This window comes from Ambystoma mexicanum, chromosome 11 (assembly GCF_040938575.1).
Source record: "Ambystoma mexicanum isolate Mex_15411 chromosome 11, UKY_AmexF1_1, whole genome shotgun sequence".
NCBI lineage: Eukaryota > Metazoa > Chordata > Amphibia > Caudata > Ambystomatidae > Ambystoma > Ambystoma mexicanum.
The window spans coordinates 1383236854-1383263935 of record NC_090934.1 but is presented as its reverse complement, the minus strand read 5'-3'; the positions used below and the strand labels follow the sequence as shown (position 1 = coordinate 1383263935).

The following is a 27082-nucleotide window of genomic DNA, read 5'->3' as shown; positions in this document are numbered from 1 at the left end:
ATTTGCCAGGTGGAGTCAGGACTCAGGCCTCTAGAGCCTGGCATCCTCTTCAAAAGCCCTCATGGGGCCAGTCCTGGCACCTACGGCACCAGGCTCATACACCATGAAAAACAATGTGCTTGGGAACTAATTTATTGTATTGTCAGCCAACATGGAGGCATCCACATAGCTTGGTTCCTAAGAACCAAGATATGCGGTCTAGTGTTTTGGGTGTGGTAGCCTAGGGACTACTTTACCTGGACTATTTTGTCTGGGCTATTTAAACCACACCCGAGCAAGACAACACGCTTCGCGTTACTTTGCAGCTTGCAACGTGACGCTCACCAAGTCCAGCTATTCCCTCGAACCTCGGAGAAGCAGAACCTGCAAGGAGACAAAAGGAACATCATTAGCAGCAGCATCTTACCTGCAGTCTTCATCTTTAAACATTTGCAGCTACTGAGAACAGCTTCCTCGAATCTGCACGCCTCCCGGACAGAACGACCTGAAAGAGGAAGATAGAGGCAACATTAAAGAAAGCAGTAGAGACATTTACAAATTACGAACTGCTCAAAAGGCTTACCTGGCTGGTCGCCTCTCGGCTGGCACCACTCCGGACATTCCACTCGTGCTGAAGAACACCGCAACCTACAAGGAAGGAAAACACAGGTTAGCAAAGGCAAGACTTCACAGCGCTGCACATAGCGCTTACTTACTGCATCATAGCGCTCTTATTGCGCTATCATTTACCAGCGGGGCACAACCAAGCCAGTTCGCCGCGCTCAAGCTCTGCATACCTAAGGGAGACAAAAGAGACATTTTAAACAAAGAAAGGCATGCAGGATAGCATCAAAACTACAGAACAGCAATAAGGCCTACCTGAACAATATCAAACGGGCCGGCGTCAGTGAAGTAACTGGACCGCACTCGTCCATGAAAGACAACGCGCCCCTGCAAAGAAGGCAGGACGGAGAGCATGTCTAATTCTACCACAAGGCAGAACCTTCCCCGCAGACCACATCAGGGCAAAGCTGAGAAGCATACCAGCGAGTAACCCGGCTGGGTGGCGTCCCTGTGGATACCAGATGAGCGTAACAGTTTCTGGGAGTGCCATCACTCCTGTTGCCTCTATTCCGAAACCCAGCAAGGTTTCTTCAGGGAATTCCTTGGAACTTGAATTATTGAGGATGAAATTGGCCTTTGAATATAAAAAGATGGAAACTGAAGCTGAACTTAAGAAAGAGGAGTTGGCACATCAAGTGATACTCAAGGATTGGGGAACTGAATGTCACCAAATCCAGTTGGAGAAAGCTAGAGTGGAGACTTCAGCCAAACCAGTTGAGAGTGTCAGTTCCCCTGCCATCAAGTTTATGAAAGATTTGGTTGGTGTGCATGTGGAGGGTTCTGATAACCTCCAATGGATTGAGGCATTTGAAATGGCTTGTGGAATCCATGATGATGATTAAAAGAGATTGGGCTAGGTGTTTGTTAAGCAGAGTGCCTCAGACTGGTTATGACTATTCTGAAACGGAGTGTGGAAGAAAGGAGTCAGTATGAGTGCATGAAATATTCTTTGATTGCCAGGTTTGGCAAGACACCTACCCAATACCTTAAAAGGTTCAGGGAATATAAGAAAAGAGATAATGTGTCTTGGATTGACTGGATGAGTGCTACACATATGAACATTATGGGGTGGATTGATGGATACAAGGTGAAAACTGTTGTTGAATTGTCCCACCTTTTATTTTTTGAGCATTTTCCTGAAGCCTGTTCACCAGAGCTGCGTCAGTATGTTGCTAACCATAACATTTTAGATCCCTTTAGGCTGGCCAGGCTGGTTGAAAAGTGGGTCTCCCACCGGGTGTCCCCTAAGGAGCCCAGTGGGAAGGACAAGGACAAAGAAAAGGGGACCTCTCCGAAGTCTGAGGAGTCCCAAAAGCAGTCACAAATGGGTAAATCTAAACCTTCCCCTCCTAAGCCCCAACATTCTAGTGGGGATAAGTCCTATGTGGGTGGGAGTAAGAGTGGTGGTCCTCCTGCTGCAAAGCAGGCTCCCAGTGGCTCCAGTACTGTACCTGGCATTCCTGGTACTTGTTGGGACTGTGGGGCTCTGGACCACAAGAAGGGTGATCCCAAGTGTAAAGCTAAAGCACTTGGAGTCCAGGCTGTCAGCCTGACCTACCCTTACTTTATGCCTGAGGTGGAGGCCACTGTCCTCCCTTCCTCTACAGGTATCACATTTGGTGCTCCTGCAGAGATTTTCCTAGTGTCCCTTGGTGCCTGGGACCAGTATGCAGAAGTACTGGCTACAATCCCACAAAACACCTGCCGATTTTTTAGAAGTGTCCTGCTGAATGGCCAGCCTTCTACTGGTTTGAGAGACACAGGGGCAAGCATGACAGTGGTGGACAGGACCCTGCTCATGCCAGAGGACTATGTAGGTGCTCCTCTGGGATCTACCAGGTTAGCTGGTGGGTCTCCCAAATTATCTCCTGTAGCCCTAGTCACCCTCATGACTGGTGACAAGACAGCAAAGCTTTTTGTCCTGGTACAGGACAATGTACCTGCTAACATTTTGTTAGGAAATGATCTAGTGGACTTGGGGTTGTTCGCTGATGGTCTCCCCCTGACTGCTGCTGCAGTCACTAGGTCACAGGTAACACTGGGTCTTACTGTGAGTCAGGTGCCCAAGCTGAAGGGGAAACCCAAGGCAAGATGGAAGAGTAAGAAGGCCACCTCTGTGAAGGGGGTTCCTTCTCTTCCTGCTGCTTCAGCAGCACCCACTGGGATTCATGCTCCGGGCGGGCTGGGTCCAGTGGTAACCCGAGACTGAACTCCTGAGGGAGAAGAGCCAGAAGACCTTCCTGCGGGGGACGTGCTCAACCCAGAGCATCACCTTGACCTTCAATGCCTGCTGGCTGAAAGGGGGCCCTCTAGGGGTGACTTCTGCAAGGGTCATAGAGAGTGCCACTCTCTCAAGGGTCTGAGGAAACAGGACCTGGCCCAGGCACAAGGTGAAGTGCCTCGGTCATTCCAGATTTATTGGGAGGGAGAGCTCCTTTATAGTGAGCCCACTAAGCCTGAACCTGGTGCCCTCAGGCGGTTGGTGGTACCCCAGGTTTATAGGCCCCTACTGAAATTGGCGCATGAGTTGCCCTTAGCTGGCCATCTTGGGACCAAGAAGACTAAGCAGAGGCTCTCTGCCCATTTCTCACAGGCCCCGGATTGGAGTAGAAGTGGAGTCCCACTGCAGGACCCGCCCCACTTGTCAGTTGTCTGGCAAGACTGGAGGCAGTGTCATTGCCCCACTGCAGCCTTTGCCAGTGGTTGGCACACCATTTGAGAGGGTGGAAATCGACATTGTCGGTCCCCTTGACCCTCCCTCTTCAGGTGGACATCGGTTCATCCTGGTCTTGGTTGATCATGCCACTAGGTACCCTGAGGCTATACCCCTTCGGACCATTACAGCCAATGTGGTTGCCAGGGCTCTCCTAGGCATTTTCACCAGAATTGGATTCCCTAAATAGGTGGTCTCCGGCAGAGGATCCAACTTCATGTCTAGTTACATTAAAGCGATGTGGAAAGAGTGCGGAGTTACCTACAAGTTCTCCACTTCCTACCATCCCCAGACCAACGGTCTGGTTGAGGGATTTAATAAAACTCTCAAGGGCATGCTGGGTGCTTTGGAAGAGCCCCTAAGGAGGAAATGGGATCTACTCCTGCTATGCCTGCTGTTCGCTTACAGAGAAGTACCTCAAGAGGGGGTTGGTTTCAGCCACTTTGAGTTGCTCTTTGGACATCCCGTGAGGGGGCCCCTTGCCTTGATCAGAGAAGGTTTGGAGGCCACCCCTCCAGGTCCTGCCAAGCAAGTGGGGGACTATGTTTTAGGCCTCAGACAGAGGATGACACAGATGATGGGCCAGGCGACAGTGAACCTTAAGGCAAGCCAGGAGTTGAGCAAATACAGGCATGACCTTAAAGCATCACAAGTAGATTGGACTCCAGGTCAGGCGATCCGTGTGATGGAGCCTACCAAGCCTAGAGCTTTGGCAGATAAAGGGACTGGACCCTTCAGGATAATCTCCAAGATGGGCAAAGTCAATTATCTGGTTGACATGGGAGTCCCTGGGGTAGCCCCTCAGCTATTCCATGTCAACAGGCTCATGCCTTTCCGTAGGCGAGCAGATGTCTCATGTCTCTTGCTGGCTTCAGAGCAAGAAGAGGAGGAGAGTGAGCACTTTCCTGATTTGCTGCATAGCAATCCCCAGGATGGTTCAGTAGAGGGAGAGTAACTCTCTCCAGATCTGCCACCGGAGCAGCGGAGGGCCTGTGGGCTTTGCTCTGACAGTATGCCAGTCTGTTCTCACTGACACCAGGCCTCACCCCATGGTGCAGGCACGAAATTGACACTGGTGACAGTGTACCTGTCAAAAGCAGGTGCTACCGAATGTCAGACACGGTTAAGAACCACATCCAGGCTGAGGTCGCCAAGATGTTGGTTCTGGGTGTAATTGAACCCTCAACCAGTCCCTGGTCCACTCCAGTGGTACTTGTCCCCAAGGCAAGTTCCCAGGCAGGTACCAAGGATTGGCCATTATGTGTGGACTACAGAGGGGTCAATGCCGTCACCAAAACTGACGCGCACCCATTGCCCAGGGCTGATGAGCTTGTGAACACCATAGGTGTTGCCAAATTTGGGAGCACCTTTGACCTTATCTCAGGCTATTGGCAAGAAGCTCTGATGGACCATGCCAAGGAAAAGACTGCCCTCTCAACACCTGAGGGACTCTACCAGTTTAGAGTCATGCCTTTCGGGTTGAAGAATAAACCTGCCACCTTCCAGCTATAGTCAACCATGCGTTCAGTGGGCTGAAGGCCTTTTGTGTGGCCTACCTAGTCGACATTGCTGTCTACAGTTCCACCTGGGGAGAGCATTTGACTCATTTGGATAAGGTGTTGCAGGTCTTGAAAAGGGATAACCTCACTATCAAGGCCACCAAGTGCCAGATAGCTCAGGGGAAAGTCACTTATCTTGGTCATGAGGTAGGAGAGGGTTGAATCCAACCTCTCCCCAGTAAGGTACAGGACGTACATGACTGGGAGACTCCCACTACTCAAACCCAGGTGAGAGCCTTTTTGGGCCTCGCTGGGTATTACCGCAACTTCATGGTGACTATGGAACCATAGCTGCCCCCTGACAGCTCTGACTTCGACCCAAACAACCAAGGAAGGTTAATTGGACAGAAGACTGTCAGAGGTCCTTTATTGGTTTGAAGGAAAGTCTGTGTAGGGCACCTGTGTTGTGTGTGCCTGACTACAGCAAACCCTTTATCGTTCAGACTGATGCCTGCGACACCGGCATTGGAGACGTCTTGTCCCAGTTAGATGACAAAGGGAGGGAACATCCTATTATATTCATCAGTATGCAACTCAAGGTTAGAGAACTTAGGTGGGCTACTGTTGAAAAGGAATCTTTTAGCATAGTTTGGAGCCTTAGGCGTTTTAGGCCCTACATTATGGGGTCTACAATCAAGGTCCAAACAGACCATAAGCCCTTAAAATGGCTTATGCAGATGAAGTGTGAAAATCCGAAACTGCTCAGGAGGTCCATTAGCCTGCAAGGGCTAGACTTCAGTATTGAGCAGAGACCAGGGAAGAGTCATGATAATGCGGATGGCCTTTCTAGAAGGTATGTTGACCGTCTGGATGAGGGTGTCAATCTCGTGGGAAATTAGACAACCATAACCTCAGTCTGGGTGGGGGGCACTGTTATGCTGGAAATGCATTGGAGGGACAGGGGCTCCATGTCATTGTCCTGTACTCCTTTTATCATGTGTGTTCATTGTTACTTTCTGCACAGGAGTCCATGCGGGACTCCTGGCAGTGCAGCTCTTCCTCTTTTTGGTCATGGTGAACAGACCCTTGGAATACCCTTATGGCACCCATGGGTGGCGGAACAACCCTGTACCCCTAGTGTATGTTTTTGGGCACCTGTGTGTGGCCCACAGAGCAGGGTATGGGCTGGTGGCAGCGCCATAATTAATTTGGCAGGTGCTCTGAGTATCCTCCATTTTGGGATACCCGGGCCCTGCCATTGGGATCAGTTGATTCCTGATAGGAGACAAGATGGCCCCTGTGGCCTCTTGCCTTCTATTGCCTGTTACCTTGTTTTCCCAAAGTCCAGGGAACCCCTGACCCTGTTCCTTCCCCTGACTGGCTGTTGGGTGGAAGTTCCATATATGGTATTATGGGGATGTCCAGACTGGGTGGAGCCTTCCCAGTGACTGTATGTTGTGGGTATGCCCTTGGGGTGGGACCTGGGTGAATGGAGTGTGTGACCAATATACATTTCATACTATGGGTGTCTGGTTTCTGGTGTGTGACACAATGACTGAGACAGCCCTGCCCGAAACTGGTACGAATGCAGTGTAGAGTGCTGAATGGCTGGGTACTTGTCCCAATCCACATTCCTTGTTGTGAGTGTCTGTATGGAGAAGAATGACCTGAATGCATTGTGAGCCTGATTGGCTGCCTGCTTGCATTAATGCCCCGCTGAATGATTGGCTGCCTGGGCCTGGACCAGCAGTGTGAATGAGAGACAGAACAGTATATCTGGGGACCTCTCACTCACCGGAATTGTTCAGAAGATGAAGTCGAAACTTGATGCTTAATCTTGAAGCCCAGCTGGAAGAAGAAGTCTTTGCTGCTGCTTTCCTTCGACGCATTCTGAAAGCTTTTGTGTCTCCAAGAACTGATTCAAGAGAGCACCTGGCTAGGAGACCTCTTTGTGAGTTACGAGGGAACATTGTGCACCAGCTAACCTTCACCAAGGTTCTCTTGAAGTCAGTCCTCAAAAAGCTGCCGACTGGAGACGGGGACCGCCAAGGAATCTGAAGTGAAGCACCAGGACATCGAGGCCATCGAAGACCATCACCGTTGACCGAGGTTCGGAGGACCGCTGAAACCTCACGACCGGAGCTGCAACGCTCCACTGCTTAAGACACTTTGAAATCAAGGACTCCTTTGCTCATCACGCCGACTGCTTTGTCCCGCCGGAGAAAGTCCAGGTCGCCGATGAACCGAGGAGAATCCGCCGGTGGGTTTCCCACCACCCGAAGTCCACAAAGACGCTGACGAAGATCCGAAAGCCAGCCATGGTCGAGTCCTGGTTGCCGACGGCACCCGCCGACGACCCGACGCCATTGCTGGGCCTATGTTCTTCATTGACTCTTTGGTGCAACAAACTCTCATCGTCAAGGTGCACCGCACACCTCATCTTCGCAGGACATCCACGATCGATGACGAGCACCGCGAATGCCAAAGCTCCCGCCTCGACAACATCGTTCACCCTTTCTTCGAGGGATCTCGACGATCCGTGGCGCCTGCCTTAAAGGGAGTTCACTCAAGAAGGACCCATAGATGACCTGTCAACGAACTCTGCTAAACCAGGTACATTGGGGTAGTAGAACATTTTTAGAAGGGAACAAGACTCTGCTAAACAATATATGGGCTGGGCTTGTCAATATACTTTATTTACAGGTTGCCCAGGTGAGGGGATCCTCACACAGAACTGTATCTAGGTAACAGGAGCCAGTATTCTGCCATTGTTTAACCCAACTTGTTTTCCTCTTATGTCTGGTGTTGGTTCACATTGCTATTAGAGTTGTATGTCATTGCAACTGTCAGCAGTTGGTGCATTTTAAAGGAGTCAAGAGTGAATTGCGGTACCAAATAGATATTGTACATAATTATCATTATAGTATTGCCTGAGCACAAAGTGTGTTATTGTGTATGAATGTAACTTGAACCTTATTTATATAAAGAACTGGGTTATCACTAACATAGTGTGTGCATATTCCTTTGTGGGGGCTTGGGGACTACACTGTACTGAAGAACCAGCCCACATCACCTCCTGAGAGCTTAAGCCTTGACTGCTCGTCCATTGCTACCGCTTAGAGAATCTTGGCTGGGTTGCTCTGTGTGTCTACTCTGCCATATAAAGGGCAGGAGTACAGATAACCCCCCTCCAGTCTTTACAATCATCATTGTGATAAATGTGGAGGAGAAAACCACTTCCAATCAGTCTGCAAGAATATCAAATGTTTCCAGTCGACAGAGATCAGCAGAGAGCACAGGAAGTGGGAAAGCCATCGCCCGAGGCAGGAAAGTCATCAAGCGAGCACGTGGCAATCTCCATCAACCAGCAGACACACCTCACACAGCAGAACGCGAGAGTCGTCTTGCAGCGACAGGCAGCGTGATGACAGAAGAGAGGACTCGGAGCAACACAGACACCGAAATGAATCACAGAGAACATCACAACAGAAAATCAGATACCTGGAAGCATCGCCATGGCGTAGACGTGAATCCATTTCCTCCTTATCGAGTGGTGACCGGAAAAGAGGATATGTACATGCTATGGGGAACAACGCAGCCATCGAAAACAGCCAGACCCTGCTGCTGCAAATTAATGGTCAGAGCCGCAAATTCCTCCTAGACACTGGAGCCACAGTAAATGTCATCAGCAAAGACACATAAAAGTCCCTCAGCAAAAGGAAGGATTTACTCAAGGCAGACACTGATATATACCCATATGGCACTAACAAACCTCTTGACTGCACAGGAATGTTTAGAGCCACATGTACGTACAAGGACAAGAGTCTAAAAATCAAGTAATATGTGGTGAGAGGAAATGTTCCAGGAGGAAGCATTCTCAGTTTTCGGTCAGCCATCCAGATGGGTCTAATACATGTGATGTACCAGATCGTGTCCGTGTACATGATCAGCGCGAAGTAAATGATACAGAAGATGTTCCTGGCATTATTCAAAGATATGGGGAAACTCAAAGGCAAGCAAATCAAGTTGCACATAAACCCTCAGGTACAGCCGACGGCTCAACACTATTGGGGCATACCCCTTAACATTCAAAGGCACATGGAGGATGAAATACAGTTGTTACTAGAACAAGACATCATTCAGCCAGCTTCAGGACCCACACCCTGGTTGTCCCCCATAGTACCTGGGCCAAAGAAGGAAAACAACACAAGCATTTATATCTGTGTAGATATGAGAGCCCCCAAGGTGGCAATAGAGAGAGAACAACACCTGGCCTCCCGAATGACTGACATGATGCATCTGCTGCACAGAGCAAAAGTATTCTCAAAACTTGATTTAAACAAAGGATACCATCAGCTAGAGCTACATCCTGATTCCAGGTATATAACAACATTCTCTACACATCTGAGGCTCTTTAGGTACAAGCGCCTCAGCTTTGAGGTATCGTCAGCCGCCGACATTTTTCTGAATGAAATTCACCAAGTTATCAAGCAAATCCCCCACTGTCTAAACTATAGCGATGACCTCTTAATCTTTGGGGCTATACAAGATGCACATGACGATATGCTCCGGAGAGTGTGCATGGCTCTAGAAGAAGCAAACTTGACCCTAAATGTTGAGAAGTGTGAACTCGGAAAATCGACGCTCAAATTCTTTGGGTACATATTCTCACACAACGGTTTACAACCAGACCCGGATAAAGTGCAAGCATTAGTGAAAGCCGCTACGCCCACTTCAGTGTCCGCAGTCAGATCATTTCTAGGAATGGCGAGCTACTGCACTAGATACATTCAGGACTTCGCCTCAGTTAGCACGACCCTCCAGCTATTCACCGGAAAAGGACAAGAGTTCTCCTGGTCAACTGGATGTAAAGAGGCCTTTCAAGAAATCAAGAAACTAATTGCATCTGCCTCCTGCAAGGCGTACTACGGCACTGAACTTAACACAGAAGTGAGAGTCGATGCCAGCCCCGTTGTACTGTGGGCAATATTAGCACAAACGAAACCAGGAACCTCGCCCAACTCAGCAAGACGCATGGTAGCATAAGCTAGCCGCAGCCTCACTACAACAGAATGCATGTACTCGCAACCAGAGAAAAAGAGTCTTGCTGTTGTATGGGCATGTGAACACTACCATCTGTTCCTCTATGGGCGTCCATTTACCATCAACACGGATCATCAAGCCCTCACAACCATCTATGGAAAGCCACTGGCTAAGATGCCTCCACCCATTGCGAGGTGGGGGCTCCGTTTGCAAGAGTACTCTTTCAAATCATACACCGCCCAGGAAAAGACAATAACCCGGCGGACTTCATATCTCGATACCCATTACCTGCCAAGGATGAGAGACAATCTATCAAGGCCACCCAATACATAAACTATCTGGTGAGTAATGCACTGCCCAAATCAGTCACAAGTGCACAACTCCTACAAGGACTGAAAAATGACCAGCTGCTCCAGAAGATACAAAGATGTGTGAGATCGGTCCAGTGGTACCTCAAAACCAAATACGATCAGCCACTGTCAGCAGTTGAAGAGAGACACTTTCAAACTTTTCGACTCATTAGACACCCATTGTCCATCTCCCCAGAAGGACTGCTGTTAAAAGAAAATAGGATTGTGATACCTGTGAGTTTACAAGAGCAAATACTCGCTTTGGCACACACGGGACATCGAAGAATTGTGTCCACAAAAAGACAGTTAAGGACCAAGGTATGGTTCCCACAGATGGACCAGAGGGTGGGACAGACACTTGGAAAGTGCGTAGCATGCAAGGCGGACGCCCCGCGCACATTTCCTAAACCTCTCAAGATGACAACGATGCCACTACAGGTATAGGATGAGGTTGCCGTCGACTTGTTTGGCCCACTAGCCAATGGCAAATATGTACTTGTAATAATTGACTAAATGTCCCGGTTCCCAGAGGTTCATCTGATTCATTCCACCAGTGCTAAGGCAGTGATACCGGTGTTGGACAAAACATTTGCTGATTATGGGATTCCCTCCATCGTGAAGTTCGACAATGGACCCAGACATGATTTTGCCATGTTTGCTGAGCATCTTAGGTTCCAACATCGCAAAATCACACCCCTCTGGGCACAAGCAAATGGAACAGTGGAGAGATGTATGGGTAATCTAAAGCGCACCTAGCAAGTCTGTTCCATCACAAAGAGATCCTTTATGCAGGCCAACTGCACACTACTACGGGATTACAGAAATACGCCACATAGCTCTACAGAGACATGTCCATCAGCGCTCATGCATAGCTCTCAACTCACACGCTTTTGGCGGGTGTCACCCGCCTTGAAAAGAGTGGACTCACCCGCCAAGCCTCCTGCAGGCTCATTCATTTCAATGGGCCTCTCACCCGCCAAAAACAAAATCGGGTGTTTTCACCCGCTTTTGCGACTCAAATGGGTGAGAGCTATGGCTCATGTTTGGGTGTGTAGTAAGAACCACCCTGCCACATAATCCTAACAGCTCTTTCCCTTCAAGGATCCAAGGTGACAGCCGCTAGTCCTACTGGCACTGTCACTCGGAACTCCTCATTCTTTCGGTCTTTAGAAGGAAAAGTGGTTCATGAGAGCCGTGACTCAACAGGCAATGATGACTCGTCTGACGTGGACTCTGAATACAGAGGCATACATGCCAACATTCAGATGCACCTGGCAGGGAGATTTCCACAGGGAAATCGGGACCCATACATTTCCCCATAGAAATGCATTGGGGGTACAGTTATTTTAGGCGGGAGACTGTGAAAAATACCAATATTTTTCACCGAAAAATCGGGAGTCTCCCGCCTAAATCGGGAGGGATGGCATGTATGCAGAGGTGACATGGACGCTGATGACATTGATAGTGATTGCAACATAGAAGACACCCCCTGCCTGTGAAGGCCTTCCAAAAGGGTAGTTCGCAAGCCATCTCGTTGTATAGAAGAAATGGGCTGATGACCCATGCTCTTTGCTAAGCAAGGGGGAGATGTAACGTCCTATTTCATTGTTAATGTTTGGGAAGGCCTAGCCCTGTCCCCTTTCTGTTACTGTGTTGTGGGTTGTGACCCACGTGTTGTTGAAGGTGGAGCGCCCGCCTGTGCGCCAGTTCGCACCTAGTCATTAAAGAGAATACAGCCATCATCCAAGCCTCCGCGTTTCATTTAACGCGTATCATTGCTGTTTGCTATATTCAACTGCCAGCATTACAAGCCTATATATAACAAGTCTCAATTTGAATCATTTTCGTTCAAAACGTTTTTTTTTGTTTTACTCCACATAATGACCTTATAGAAACCAAAATGAGATGCCTCTACACGTGTTTCTCTACCATTATTTTGGCAGATCTTCAGGAGGGCTTTCTTTTCTAGAAGAACTTAAATCTCTATGGACAAAGTATATCAATGAAATGTCTGGATATGATATTCCAGACCGTTATCTCGTGGTTTATCTTAAGTTTCCTGTTGCCATGTGTGAGAAGGCCACTCCTTCCTGTTTCCCGCCCCCCCCCATTGGATTCTGGGGGTTGTCGTTTTTTCTTTTCCATTTGCACTCTGGGGAAACTACACGTCCCAGAATTCCAAACAAAACCAGGACTGTGGCGGTGCTCTTAGCCCGTCTCGCATCGCCACGGGTCCAGAGCTCTGTGATTAATGGCAGGGGCAGCAGTGCATGACATGCATATGTGTGCCCTGCGCGTCTTTTGCCGCCCAGGGGTTTGCAAATGTCAATAGAAAGTTGCATGCCAATGATAAGTGTCCTCATGCATGATGACGTCCTGAGTATTGCCCCGTGTCTGGTAGGGGAGGGATTTCTGCACCTAGTGGCGGCTGGGAATTGCACCGGGAGCAGTCACGGCTCTGGTAACGCTCATGCACTGGCCCTTGGCGCCCCTCGCCCCCCTGTGAAGCCGGCCTCTCGGGCCTGCCGGCCTGGGCGCCTCCCCGGCCTCTCGTGATCACGCTACCGCTGCACCGCCTCTTCCGGGCGGCTTCCGCCCGGGCGCTCAGCGCGCCACTCGGCGGAGGAGCAATGCCGAAAAAGGACAAAAAAACGGTACGGACCCCGGCGGGCTGCTAGTGTAGTGTGTGTAAAAGACCCCCGTGCAAAAACCTTGCACTATGTTTAGGAATAACCGAGATGTGTGCGTAATTACCGCCCCCCCCCCTCACTGAATACGATGCATCATGTTGCTTCCACAATAAGTTCAATTCGATTATCCGGGTGCGGTATAGACGATATTTTTTGTGAATTTTAATTTGTAAACTTTTTTTTTTAATAGTTATTTTGTAAATTATGTTTTTTGTCGCCATCGTGAATGTCAACTTTCTTTCTCAAACTCAGAGCTTTAAAGTTTCATGTGACAATGCGTGGGACGGCCACCTAGCCCCTTTATGCTCGGGGATGTGGGATTTTTAGTTTTCCTAAATTTTAAATGGGAAATAAACAAAACTACAAGTCCCATAATCCAAAGAATGGGTGTGGGTTGCAAGTCTGGATGTCCACAGGAAAATTGAAAGCACTGCACTTGTCTTGTGTTTCATTGTTGTGGTAACGTTATTTCATACTTGCCAACGTTCTGTGACCAAAAAGATGTAGGATTTTTCAAGTTTCAAAAATAATACTTAGCATAACAATGACATCACAAGAAATTACCCAACATACATTGTTGGCACCACTGGAGAATTCTAAAATGCACAACCGATCAAACAGCATGAACAGGGAAAGCTGCTCAAATGTTTAAAATGTATACTTGTGAATGGTAAGTTACTGCAGAATTCAATAACCTAACTTCACAAAAAATAATCACACAGAACTGGTAGGTAACATTTGCCACTGCTCTGTAGCAGCAGCCCGGGCAGTAGTGCAGGTTGAACACTGAAAAACATGGAGAGTGTTACCCTCCTCAGTCTGATAGGCAGATGCCGTGTGAGTGGCATGCTCTGCCACTTGCCTTCACTGGTGGTTCACCTAAGGTCTGTCCGGACAAGAGTGCAGGGCAGAGTCATGTAGCTGTCAGGTTAGTGGAGTGATCTGAGCCATCACTCAAATGTATCACTTACCCGCCGCCCACCGCACAGACAGATTAATTGCCTTAGAGTCACATAAATTACCTGCCACTGTAAAAAAGCAGCAGGATCTGACACCCAAATCTATAGGCGGTAGGACTGCTTAAAAAGCAGTAGCCTACTGCCTAAATCAGTAGGGTTGGCAAGTATGTTATTTGCTTGTGTCACAAGTTATTTACAAGTTAACATACAACTGACACCATTTTATATTTAGTAAATAACTTATTTCCCATCAATTATGTTTTTTAGAATGTTTTTAAAAAAAAATGTTTAGAAAGCCCTCGCAATATCTGGATGATACATTGGGCAGTGAACTTTGCAGAGCTGTCGAGTTTCCCTTGGCCATGCTTGAGAAGGCCACCCAGACCGGTGTTTGCTTGGAGTTCTGTGATTTGTAGTTTTCTTAAATTTCTGATGGAAAAGGAAAGAAGTCCCAGAACCGAAAGGGCAAAACGGCACCGGATGGCCTTTTCACACATGGCCACGAGAAAGTTGACTACTGCTCGGACTCAGTTGGAGAGAGGTTTATGCACCTTTCCTAGACCTTGCTGAGTGACGTGAGGCAGGTGCTAGTAGCTTATCCAGTTCTATTTCCCTTCTCGTCTTGGGCCTCGTAGTCCAAGGATTATCATGACACGTAAAAGTTATAGCTTAATCTATTTTAAAGGGTGTGTTAAATATGATTAATGTACAGTTAAAAAATGGACTAAACATGTATATTTTCCCTTCCGTTCAGTATTGGCAATGAATTCCCGATGTATGTAGCTGATGATGTGATGCTAAACATGGCTGATTGTGACATCTGTCTGGGAAGAGCAGGATTGCCACTCCTTATCTTTTCATTTAGTTTAGAGAGCTATTAAATCAGCTTGGGCAATTCGGAGCGAAGATTTATGACTCTTTCACTTCCACCATGAATAGCGATGTTACCCCATGGCTCCTGATTATTACTAGTTTCGTGCATTTGTGCGAAGCCTATTCCTGACCTATTGTTCTATGCAGAAGTGACCTTTCCCATCTATGCAGACTACACCAATATTATGTTAAGCTTGGTAGGCATTTTACTCTTTTTTTTTTTTTTTTTAAGACCTGGATGAGAAATAACTTTATCCCAAAAAGTCTTCTTTACACTGAATATCCAAAATCCAAGGTGTCTTCTATTTATCCTTCTAATCCAAGCCCCATGAAAAAAACGAAAAAATATGATAGTTAACTCACTCTGCATCTTTTCTGATACCACCTTGTCCATGCTACATTGGGTGATTGCTATTATAAGCTCATCCACTTATTTTTCTCATGCGGTTTAAACAAACAACGTCCATTTTTATCTGAAGAAAACTCCACCGCCATTGCTCGGGCAATCAGCGCCAAGCTAGACCATGGTAGTAATCTGTTTCTCTGCACCATGAAGGTGATTTCCTAACAGATCCAGTTCCTTCTCAACACTGCTTTTTATATGACCGTCTCCCCCTCTGTGTGCGGCGGACATGGCCGGTAATGGCCTGCCAGCCCGGGCCTCGGCGAGGGCTGTGGGCCATTACCAGCCAGCCATGTCTGCTCCCCCCCACGGTGGGGGTGAAAGCCATTTGCACCATGAATGTTATTTTTCCCCCTTCGGGAGACTGGCGTTGCTTGAGCAGCCAATCTCTCGAGGGGGGTGGGAGGGGAATAAAATGGCACCCGATACGGAGAAGGGACGAAGTCCTTTTTCCATTTCTTTGGCAGATGGTAGGAGAGCTAGGACTGGAGCACAAAGCTCCAGTCCAGCAGGTAAGTGGGGAGGGGAAAGGGGTTTGGTTGGTTTTGGGGGGGCGGGCGGGTCAGGAGGTAACGGGGAGATGATGCCTGTTTCCTCTCCACATCACAAAAAAAATGGCGCCACTTGGAAAGGACCTCGGGAGGCTGGAACAGCAGGCGAAGAATGTGCATTCTTGACTTGCTGTTTTAGCCACCTGATTGGCTGAGCGCCCTTCCCAGGGTGCGACTAACGGATACTCCTAGACGGGCTCACACCTTTCCTGTTCTCATCAGACGTCACTGGCTCCCAGTGAGGGCCAGGATTAAAGTTAAGCGGAAATATACAAAAATGTCGGCCTCATCATTTGTGCACCCCCACAGTCAATGCGACTCTGGGGGCGCACAAAATACTCTAATTACTGTGCCCAAGTAGAGCAGGGGTTGCGGGGGTGTCCTCTGCTCTCCTTGGGGGCAGTAACAGAAGTCGGATTCTGTGGGGGTGTGTCCCCCACTTACCATTGTGGTAAGCAGGGGACAAGAAAGTAAAAAAAAAAAAACACCTTGCGGCGTTGGCTCCGACCCACGCACGTGGAAGGAACCAACGCCACAGGGATAGCCGGGCATCGGCGTTGCAGACAGAAGTGTGCTGCTGTAAAGGTAAGTGGAGTGGGGGGGGGGGGTAGTGTAGGGGTATGCGGGGTGGGGGGCGTGGGTAAAGTGACCTATTTGATCACTGCACTGTAATTAGCGTGGACATTTACGTCAGCGCAGTTACGGGCAGCACAATGATCACATAGTTAAGGCACTGTTCCTCACTCGTAAAATCCTCTGAGATATTTAAAGGAAAATATCTTGTGGCATGTGCTGGGCTGGAACCTAAGGGCAGCCAATACATTTTTAGTTGTTGTGCTTGTTTGCAAAGGGCAAAAAGCTATAGGCGGTTCTTTCAGGTATTCGCCCCAACTCTGTGGAACTCAAACTCTGTTGTTCGAGAGTGACAATACTGACTCCTTGATGACTTTTCCTAAAAAAAATAAAAGCCACCCTGTCTTATTGTCTCTTATCTGTTCTCAGTGCTTACATACTGTAATGATTCACCTACACTCGTCACTTCTCTCCGGAGGGGAGTCCCTTTCCATGAGGATAGGGTCCTGAGGCTGCTACCCAATAGTCCCCCTTGGGGTGGTGAAATGCGGAGTAGCTCATGGGGACAAGGACCACCATCTAGGTTATAGGCTCTTGAACCACATCACACCCTAACTGTACCCAGCCCGTTCTGCCAAACCTAACCTTTTCCTTGAGGATACATCTATGTACTATTGTAACCCCTTGAATAAGACTAAACTTGAAAATGCCATGACAGAGAAGATCACAAGAGGCACGAAGCTCACTGATCAGCCAAGTACTGGTACGAGGTGGTCCCAAGGAGACATCATGATCATGCAGTCAGTCAAGCACTGGCTACAACGTTCTAAGTTATGGCACTGAAATGACCCTGTCCCAAGACCCATGAATTCCAAGGTACCTGTCCACCTCAGACCAATGACCATGAAACTGTTAAACCCCTTCTGCCCCCACCGCCCCCAATTAATCAGACAGGATCAGAAAGCAGGGTTGTGCTGCCTTCACTCTTGTGTCGCGTGATTTGTGCTGCGAGGTGCAGGGAAGGGCAAAACAAAAAACCTAAAACAAGGATTGAAAACATTGGAAGGTCGCTGATGTGTCTGGAATTGAGTGACGGGTGTGAATTATAGTGACCTTGACGCCTCCGCTGGGCCATTGTCTGCAGTACCAAGTGCACCGTAACATTGAGATATATTTTTATTTTGCATAATGATCAATTAGTTAGGGCTTCATGGCCGATGATGAGTGTTTAAGAGCCCACGTGGAAGAAGATGGACAGAAGAGGCTGGGGCCAAGGGTCTGCCATGGAGCAGGTAGCCTATGTGTAGGGTGTCTCCAACCAGACGCACAAATTCACACTCTTTGTGATTAGGTCATTGTTGACGCTGTATGCCTTCTTAGGGTGTTGCATATCCTGATTTCATGCAGAACGTTCAGCGACAGAAGGGCTGTTTGCTGGTGCGTTCTTAGTTTTTTGGGAAATAAAACTGTTCTCATTGCAAGAGATGCAAAACAAAGGTGGTTCTGGGAGTCTCTCTACCGGCACGAAAACAGCAGATTGACCTGTTCTTGGGTGGATGGCCCCCGCGAGAGTCTCAGTCAAGTCTTTGGGTCACTGTCCCTTCACAGAGGAGAAATATCCCTGTTTATGAGTCTTTGTCCTGCCCAGGGGCAGTCCATCACTGAAATGCTAGGCAATTCTCCTCTGAACAAGAGTACCAACAGCAACCCCATACACGTGTTTCAGCCTTGTTGGGCATCATCAGTGAGGTGGAGCTCTGCCTCTCTGAGAACAGTGAGCAAGGGGCCCACGTCTGGATTCCCTTGGTAATTTAGGGTGAGACCCAAAGTTTCTTAATATGCAAAACAAAGGAGGTTCGGGGAGTCTCTCAACCGGCACGAACACAGCCCATTGACCTGTTCTTGGGTGGATGGACCCCAGGAGAGTCTCAACCAAGTCATTAGCTCACTGTCCCTTTCACAGAGGAGAAATATCCCTGCATATCAGTATTTGTCCTGCCCACTCACACTACTGGAGGACTTCAGTATCTGGTTTGATGTGCCAAACAACTCCATGACCCGCCCACTGGTCAACAGTCTAGAGGCACTCCATCTCTCCTGACATACCACAGGTCCAACTCACTCGGGAGGCCATGCCGTTGATGCAAGCTCCTATGACCTTGTCTCTGTATCTAGTCCCATACTGCTCATCTGTACAGACAACTCTGCCATCCCTTTCTCTGCCCACACTCCTCCCAAGACTCATCCTGCTGCACACATGATCACAAATGCTGGAACAAAGTCAAGGTACTCCCTGATCTGGCTGAAGCCCTGCTACACAGTCTCCCGGCACGCCAACCTCCGATAGACCATTAACCATTGAATCCTTTGATTCCTGGCTTAATGAATCACTGCTTCTTCTCAGCCCCTCACGCCCTGCAGCCTCTCGCATCGGGCCATTCCCCAAATGGTTCACGCCCTACCTGAAGACCTTCAAAAGCAAAAATATCTGTCTTGAGCTCAAATGGCGAACATCTAAAACCCCTCTCAGCAGATCTGTGTTTGCCCGCCACCACCGTAATTACAAATCCGAGGCCCAAAAGGCCTATTTAAATAAAGATATCCTGAACTGTGGCAAAAGCAGCAAAGAGCTCCACAGGATCACCTCCAAATTCGTGAAACCCTCCTGCACTGACCACGCAAACGCTCTGCGACGACTTCTCCCTTCATTTCTACAACACATCTCTAGACCGGATGGCAACCTTTAATACCAAACTTTCTACCCTGCCACAATATTGCTCCTCCTAACTCCACTGCTCCAACTGCCACACCATCTTCTGTCAACCCCATCTCGAGAGACTAGTTCCTTGATCTACTATCCGGCAGCAGACCCTCCGGATCCCCCCCTTGACGCATGTCCGGCCTCTCTTCTGAAAGAAGTATTCTCCTCCACATGTGCAGGAGAACAAGCAAAGTCCATAATAAATGACTCCCTCACTTCTGGCATCTTTTCAGAGGCCTTTAAAATAGCACATGTCAAACCACTTCTAAAAAAGGCATTCCCTTGACCCCCTTGAGCATAAGAATTACAGGCTGATTTCCAACACCCGATTCTTGGCGAAACTCATTGACCACGCTGCGTACTCTCAGCTCAACCATTTCGTAGAATCCAACAACCTACTCGAACCCGGCTTCAGGCCACGCCATGGAACAGAAACCACTCTGATCTCGATCTGGGATGATCTCAAGGTCTCTGCAGACTCGGAGAGCTGTGCAGCGCTAGTTCTGCTTGATTTATCAGCTGCCTTTGACACAGTTAACCTTACTATCCTCCTTAACCAACTGCACTCGCTTGGAATCTGAGGCTCGGCGCTCAAATGGATTATCTCATTCCTCAACATCAGGAAACAAATCACTTATGTCTCCCCTTTTCTCTCAATCGCTTGCACTGTGAATACGAGTACCACAAGGCGCCTGCCTCTCTGCTCTCCTTTTCAACCTCTATCTGACCACTCTACCAGAGATCATCTGCATGCACAACATCACCTGCTACAACTACGCTGATGATACCCAAATGATCCTGAGAATTCCGAAAACAAGCCTCAAACCACAACCCGATCTTGAAGCTTGCCTGAGAGACATTGACCGATGGATGACAAAGAAACCACCTCCTTCTGAACCCTGATAAAACTGAGATCATGGTGATGACCTCACCTACCCCAACAGACTCACTGCTATTATGTCAGCTCCTTATATATGGTACACCGGCATACCAACTTAAACTCCAAAGAGCCCAAAACTCTTCCACCAGACTCCTCCTTGCACTGGGACACAGGGATCACATCTCCCTGCTCTCCGCACCCTTCACTGGCTGCCTGTTGGACGAAGAGCCACTTTCATTCAAAAACCTATCAATTACCCACTGAGCAGTGCACAAAACCAGCCCAGCATACCCTACCACCCAGCATGTACCCTAAGGTCAAGCACTACCCTCTTACTAGTGATTCCAGCCTCCAATTCAACCAGGATTGGAGGGTCTGCCTACTTCTCTGTGGCACTCACTCCCTCTTCACATTTGACTCACCCATGACTACATGGCCTTCTGTAAAGCTCTAAAAACCTGGCCTTTTCCGTAAACCATGAGTAAGGCCACTGAAACTCGCTGTTATTATAGACCCACGTGTTCAATGACTTTAAATTGGCAAATAATTGCAGTCGGCCAACAAGTGTTCCTAGGGATACCGAGGGAAGGTACCACAGAAACAGACCAATAAGACATCAAGGAGGATTTAGAAACTGTGAGACCACAGTTCGTACCTATACTTTCCTGCAGACTCTAAAATATGCATCTGCCGACTTTTGGCTTCCTGGTAGTACTAGACAAGCCTAGCAGCCTCTCGTGCCATCAAGTCGATCATACCCATTCACCCCCTACTTTACTCGACTGCATACCAAAGAAAATAACTCTTCCCAAGGCTTCAAACAACAGGGCCCTACAATGTCTCTGTCCTGCCTGTCCCTTAGCACCACTGCCTTGACAGGAATTTGTTGCAGCAAGATATATCCTGACCTATAACCAGTATCCTGGCAAGACATACCCTGTAACCAACCATAAACCTCATCCAGGGACCCGGAAAATGGGCTCTCTGACACATAGTGCTGAGCCTAAGAATAATGACCCTCTGATCGTGCAAATCATCCGGTCCAACCTGTGAATCTACCCGACTCCCACTACCGTGAAACATGAGGACGATCACTGCCAGCTCATCCAGGCCCAGAAGGTAACCAGGAACAGTAGGATCCTAAGAGTACACCATACACTCCAGACACTCGCCTCTCCTACCACTGTGCTCACTCTCCATTTTACACCAACAAACAATAGAGCGCAGCTATACCGCTCGATCAATTTCGACCTAGCTGGACACCTACGAACAATTCTCCATGAACACCTCAACAACCTGTTAGATTGCTGGTATAACCCACTAACAAATTGGCCTAGCTGTACACATGAACATCCTGCACAGGCCTAATGCCGCCAGAATGCAGTTTTGGAGACCGACCACCTGACTGCACACATTCCACTGATCTCTCACTACCACTGCACCTATTGTCAGGATGCAGCCACCATCGCGCAAATCACATTAGCTGCACACATATTGAGTGCACCCAAGAACTGTACTCTACCCTACTCTCTCGACTGACTTGGACTACTGCCCCAAGGGCGTTCAACCTACAAGCGCTTTGAGATCATACCAATGATATATAGGGCGCTATATAAATGACAAATAACATAAGTCTGTTCAAGAGGCCCTGCACAACAGCAACATTTGGAGACTGCTAGGTCTGTTCCTGGCTAGCCAAGGCCCATTTAAAGCCCCAATCTCCTCAATTCTGTAATTTTACATCTTCCTGTATCTGCCTTCCTGGGGGTGCGGCACTAGATGTGTCACTTTTCTCTTTTATATCAGCAGCTAGCGAATAATTTCCCTAAAGCGGGCTTGTCCAACCTTTGTACACCTTGTTGTGGTAGCATTGTGTGGAGTAAGATCACATCCATTCACAGGACCCCACAAAGTAATGGGCTCACAGTCTGCAGAGGGTGTACCCGGAAGCCAGGTCTCAAAAGGTCACGCACAAAGATATTGTGGGGCCGGCGGCAGGCACGTGGCCAGCCTCACTGGTGCTGGGGTCACGCAGACTTATAGTTGTTGTAGGGCAGGGCCCTGTGATGCTGTAGGGGGCATAGCCTGGGTGCCGGAGCACCTCAGATGCCAGCAGCGACCTGGGTGGTGGGTTCCTGAGCTGGATCCAGGGCACCAGGCTGGTCTGAGGAGTCCAAACCAGCAGGGACCTGTAGGGCCATGATCATACAGTGCGGGTCTGCAGGGACATGATCACACGGTGTAGGCCTGCAAGCATGGAGGCCCAGAATGAGAGACCGAGACAACAGATGTTCCATGGTTGGAGTCTGCTGCTGTTCTGCAGCACATGCCGGAAGGGGCTCCTTTTATTAGCGTGGGCCATGACACAGTCATGGCCCATCTTAAAAGGGAGTTACACATTGGGAGGGACCCACAGCTTAAAAGGGCAATACACATGGGAGGGTCACACATCACAAAAAGCACGCTGTCCTGTGCCCTGGGATTCCGGGTACGTGCTCTGTAGAGCCCCGAAGGAGCCGGGAAGTAATCAGCTGGAGGTTGGGGCCCGCAGAAGGTAAATGGGGGAAGGGAGGTAGCGGGAGCATATGGAGGGGGGAAGAGGGTGCCACATAGTGGGCAGGAGTTTGGGTGGGCCTGCGACTACCGACAAGGAAGGGGAGAGGGCCAGGCACAAAAGATCACACCCGTAGGATTGCGTACATATGTACTGCAATCGTGGGTGTGACATTTTGTGCGCGGCGTACAGACATAGAACCAAGTAATGCAGCAGTTACGGACAGAAGCGAGAGGCAAGTGTGATAAGATATTATTACACTGTTAGGCAATTCAAATAATTTCTCAGCTGAGATTCTCGGATATTTCTCAGTTGAGATTCTCGGATATTAATATGAGGGAGCCTTGTATCTTGCAACCTCTGTGTTCTTTTGTTCTTTCTGGTGCTAGACTCCCCGCCGCTCACTCTAGCAGCCTCATGTTTCTGTATCATGGTGACGTACCACCATGACCCATTAACTGCTTAACCCATCGCAGTGACACTAAAGCTATCAATTGACTCTTCTTACTTGAGAAGGCATGGGGGTTACATTTCTTCCATGAGCCTCTTTGGCCAATTTATGAGGCGTTAAGTCTCCCATCCAGGGGTTGGCTTTCTGCTTGAAATATCCTGGGGGTTTCGCTCCTGGTTCGTGATGCGCGGATTCCACAGTTGGATTACGCTCCTTCACAGATTGCATGTTGACCTCCTTCATCTTGCTTTACAAAATCCGAGGGCCTCTCTAGGGATTTCTGGGGCTTTTCAGGTGTTGATCTTCAGGTTTTCTGCATGTTTGGAAATGGGACCGTTCCTTGTCATTGCTGCGTTTGTGTTACTGACCATCAACAGTGAAGTGTCAGTGTGTGCCTGATTTCTTTACTTGCCAATGTTCTACCAATACTTGTTCTCCTAAGGTAGTTGGCATATGATTTAATCTGGTCTTTGTCTCTGGTCTTTCTTGGCTCTGTCTACCACTGCCAGGGTATCGTGTTCCAATGCCTTAGGCTACACATTTAGAGAGGGGGCGCAAGGCTTTCGGCCAAACATAAGTTCAGCTACGGATTGCCGTGCTGCTGTGAGGGGAGTTTCTGTCATATCGTAGACCTGTGCATTGTGCCTGGTTCAGGCATTGATGACTTGGCTCTTGTTGCTGAACTATCTTTTTTTAAAGTGTTCAGGAGTCTTTCAGTCATGGCATTAGTTCATGGCTGGGTAGAGGTGGGGGGGGAATTTTACTGTGCGATAATTCCATGCAGCCCACAAATTCATCTCTGTAAAAGGGTTGTCCATTTTCTGATTTCAGTACCAATAGTATACCCCATGCCGAGAAGGATGGGGTATTCTGTCAAGAAGAGGGATTGTAGCGGATGCCAACGTGTTTGATGACGCATAAACTAGCGGAAAGCTGGAGCATTCATCCATTAGCACTAACAACTAATTTTTGTAGGAGTGGCCTAAAGAAGTCAATATCCATATACTCCTTCACAGAGTTCAGAATCCGAGATCTTTATAGAGGTGGAAGCCTTTGCGACCATCTAATGCACTGGCAGATATGCCATGGCCCACCTCTGTCCTCTACCATAGTGTCTAGCCAAGGGACCAACACAATGGGGGTCATTACGAGTTAGGGGGTAACCATTCCTCTATTAGCGGCATGGCTAACCCATTACCGGGTCTGGGTTCCTTGAATGAGGAATTACCGGGCCATTCCGACCTTGGAGGGCCCGATAATTCCTCAAAGGAACCCATTCCCATTCGAGCCCCCATAGGGCCCGTTGTTAGCACCCTGGTTTGTTCACGGGACCTGCTAAGGGCACCTGGTAAAACCAGGCGTCCTTAGTGGGTTCCCGCGAGCAGACTCGCAATGGGGCGGTAAGGGGTTGACGGCTCCGGCATCTTTACCGGCGCCGTTAACCCCTTACCGCCTCACTCGTAATGACCCCCAATGTGTCTTCTGTGTCTTAATTGCCACAACACTCGGGTGACTTTCATGCATGTTGTTGACAATCTGTTGGGAATGACGTTGCTGACCTCCCATAATCGCACCTTACTTGAATATGGAGAGTTCTACCTTTTTGTCACAATTCGGTCTGCCACTTTGAGTGTATGTTCATATTTAGTGTGCTCGACTAGCTGTTGAAACGAGATGGGTCCTGCCAGCAAGTATCCAGTGATGAAGTTGATCTATTCCTCCAGTTTTGATGGCGAGTTCCCTTCATCCAAGAAGTGTCTTGACATGTAATCTGCAGGGTTAAATTCACAAGCTGGTTTGTGTATTATTTGAAAGTCCTATTTCTGCAGGCATATGCGCCATGTGACGGTTCACAAGGTGTTGCCACTTCTCCCCAGGCCGGAGCCCTTTTCCGTGAGGCTAGGGAGGTGCGGCCTCTACACAATAATCCCCCTAGAGATGGTTTAATGCGGGAGGCCCCATGGGGAGGTACTCCACCTCTGGGGATAAGGACGAGCACCTGAGGTACAGCCCAATGAATGTTGCCACTAACCAACATTCCTTAGCCCTTCCTAATAGCCAGAACCACTACATTGTGAACAAGCCTATGTATTTTTGTAACATAGGGCCTAAGACCAAAAGTAGTAGGATGAGGAAGAACACAGGAGACCTAAATAATTGAACTGTGCTAACACTAGTATGAGGTGGCCACATGAGGCATGAGGATCAGTCACAAATCAACAATGAAGGACTTATGGAATCTGCATGGGAGGAACGGGATACAAAGTATAACAATGAACTAGATCAGAGAAGCTTGGCAGCGGAGCTGAACGCAGCTGTAACAAGAAGCAAAGTGGTGCCAGGAGCTGTGTTATCTACTCCTGTTGGGGAAAGCAGCCGGCACCTGAACTCTCCAGTGCGGGAGATTTGAACGCCGACCGAAAAGCTGTAGAGAACAGCAGGAGAATGCAAAGGAAGTTCTCTGCCCGCCGAGTGAAGGCGGACTGCATCCCGAAGCCGGGAAGTTCCAGAGAAGCTTGGAATGCAGAGGTGAAAATTCCATGGAGTCGGAGAGGTGTGCCCTTGTCCCAGGAAGTCCTGGCAAGGTATCAAAGCCCTGTGAGAGGTAAGGGGAGGTACATGAAAATCAGAGGGGACCCAGGGGTTGCCACAGAGGCTAAGGTTACTTTTTCCCACCCTAGTACTAGCAAGGAAGTTAATGGACATAACGAGAGAAGGGTATGGGACGCCAAGCATTAGAGACAATCCTCCTCGGTGCAGAGGTAGCGAGGACACCACTGGCTACCAGAGAAGGGTCTGGGACCCCAACAACAACATGAAAAACATCAGATGTAATCTTCATCGGTGCAGTGGTAGCGAGGAAGCCACCTGCCACGAGAGAAGAGTCTGGGGCCCCTAGAGTGAAAAGTAAAGCATCAGAGGACATTTCCCTCAGCGCAGTGGTAGTGAGGAACCACTGGCCTCCCGAGAAAGGTTTGGAATCCCAGCACTGAGAAAGCACTGCATCAAACAATACCAGGAGAAGGGAGTAATTCTCCTGGTATTTGACAAAGAGCTGTGATAAAGACACCAGGAGAAGCAAGCCATTCCCCGTGGCTATATTGTGAAGTGAACCAAATAACACCAGGCGAAGTGAGTCATTCTCCTGATGCAGGCCCAAAACTTGTGCTAAAGACGTCAGGGGAAGGTTGTCATTCCCCCTGGCCTTGTGGTGAACTGAGTAGGCTAAGACCTGTACCGGAGACACCAGGGGAAGGGAGTCATTCCCACTGTTGCATAGGGAACTGCATAATTGTACATCAAGAGAAGGGAGTCATTCTCCTGTACATTGGATAAAGACTGGGTGAGGCCCGTAAGCCAGGGGAAGGGAGGCATTCCCCCTGGTATTTCTTGTTGAGAGGAAACAGCGACTGGACACTCGTTAAGAAGCAGGAGAAGAGAGCCCTTCTCCTGGAGACAGAACTTTGTTAGTTTACTCCACTTTCAGTTTGAGTGTTAGAGCAGTATTTGACACAGGATGATGGAACTTTGATTTGACAGACATACTGACAATTACTTTAGTTTTAGTTCAAGGCAGGGAAACCCCTGTTAGAGATGGGGATAGTGAGGTCTTTTACTTAAGAAATAAAAGTGTATGACCAACACGATGCCACTTTTGTGTCCTCTTCCTCCTTCCACACCCTTGCACTCACAATTTCAATTCTAAGCAGCATCTTGCGTCTGGGGCTGCTATATTTAGTCACCAAGGCTTAGCGATCGGTTATGATTGATCGTTTTCCAAAGATGAACTTGTGAAAATGTTTGCATGCCTGGACAAATGACAGAAATGTGCTTGCTGGCTGATAGTAGTCTCTCTCCTATCATGTAAGCTTTTGCTGGCATGTGAGACGATGTGTCTTGCTGATTCGCTGCCTGGAAGGTGTTCAGCTAATATAGCCCCTACTCCCATTGGACTGGCATCGACCACTGTTTCATTCCAGAGGGATGGATCGAAGTACAATAGGAACTCTTCTGAAGCAAAACTTTGTTTGATCCGTACAAGTGCTATCCTACTGGTTTAAGACCACTCGGGGGGGGGGGGGGGATACCCTGTTTGCTGTGTTCTTTGAGGAGCATGCAGGCAGTCTGTCTCGTGTGTAGCAACCATTGTAGCTGGCTATACCTAGAAACAAGCAAAGT

The 27082-nt window shown here is 48.6% G+C and overlaps 1 protein-coding gene across 2 annotated transcripts in view; it reads left to right on the top strand.

The window, feature by feature from the left end:
- Window positions 1-12380: 12380 nt before the first annotated feature.
- The window catches only part of C11H15orf40 (chromosome 11 C15orf40 homolog), a 56108-nt gene continuing 41406 nt past the window's right edge, over window positions 12381-27082 (top strand). The window contains exon 1 of one of the 2 annotated variants that reach the window (XM_069624984.1): window positions 12381-12862. In XM_069624984.1, the coding sequence (XP_069481085.1) occupies window positions 12839-12862 (24 nt within the window). In that variant the 5' untranslated portion in view covers window positions 12381-12838. Of the gene's footprint in view, window positions 12863-15593; window positions 15646-27082 lie in introns of those variants that run through there. The other variant, XM_069624983.1, reaches the window with a different exon arrangement.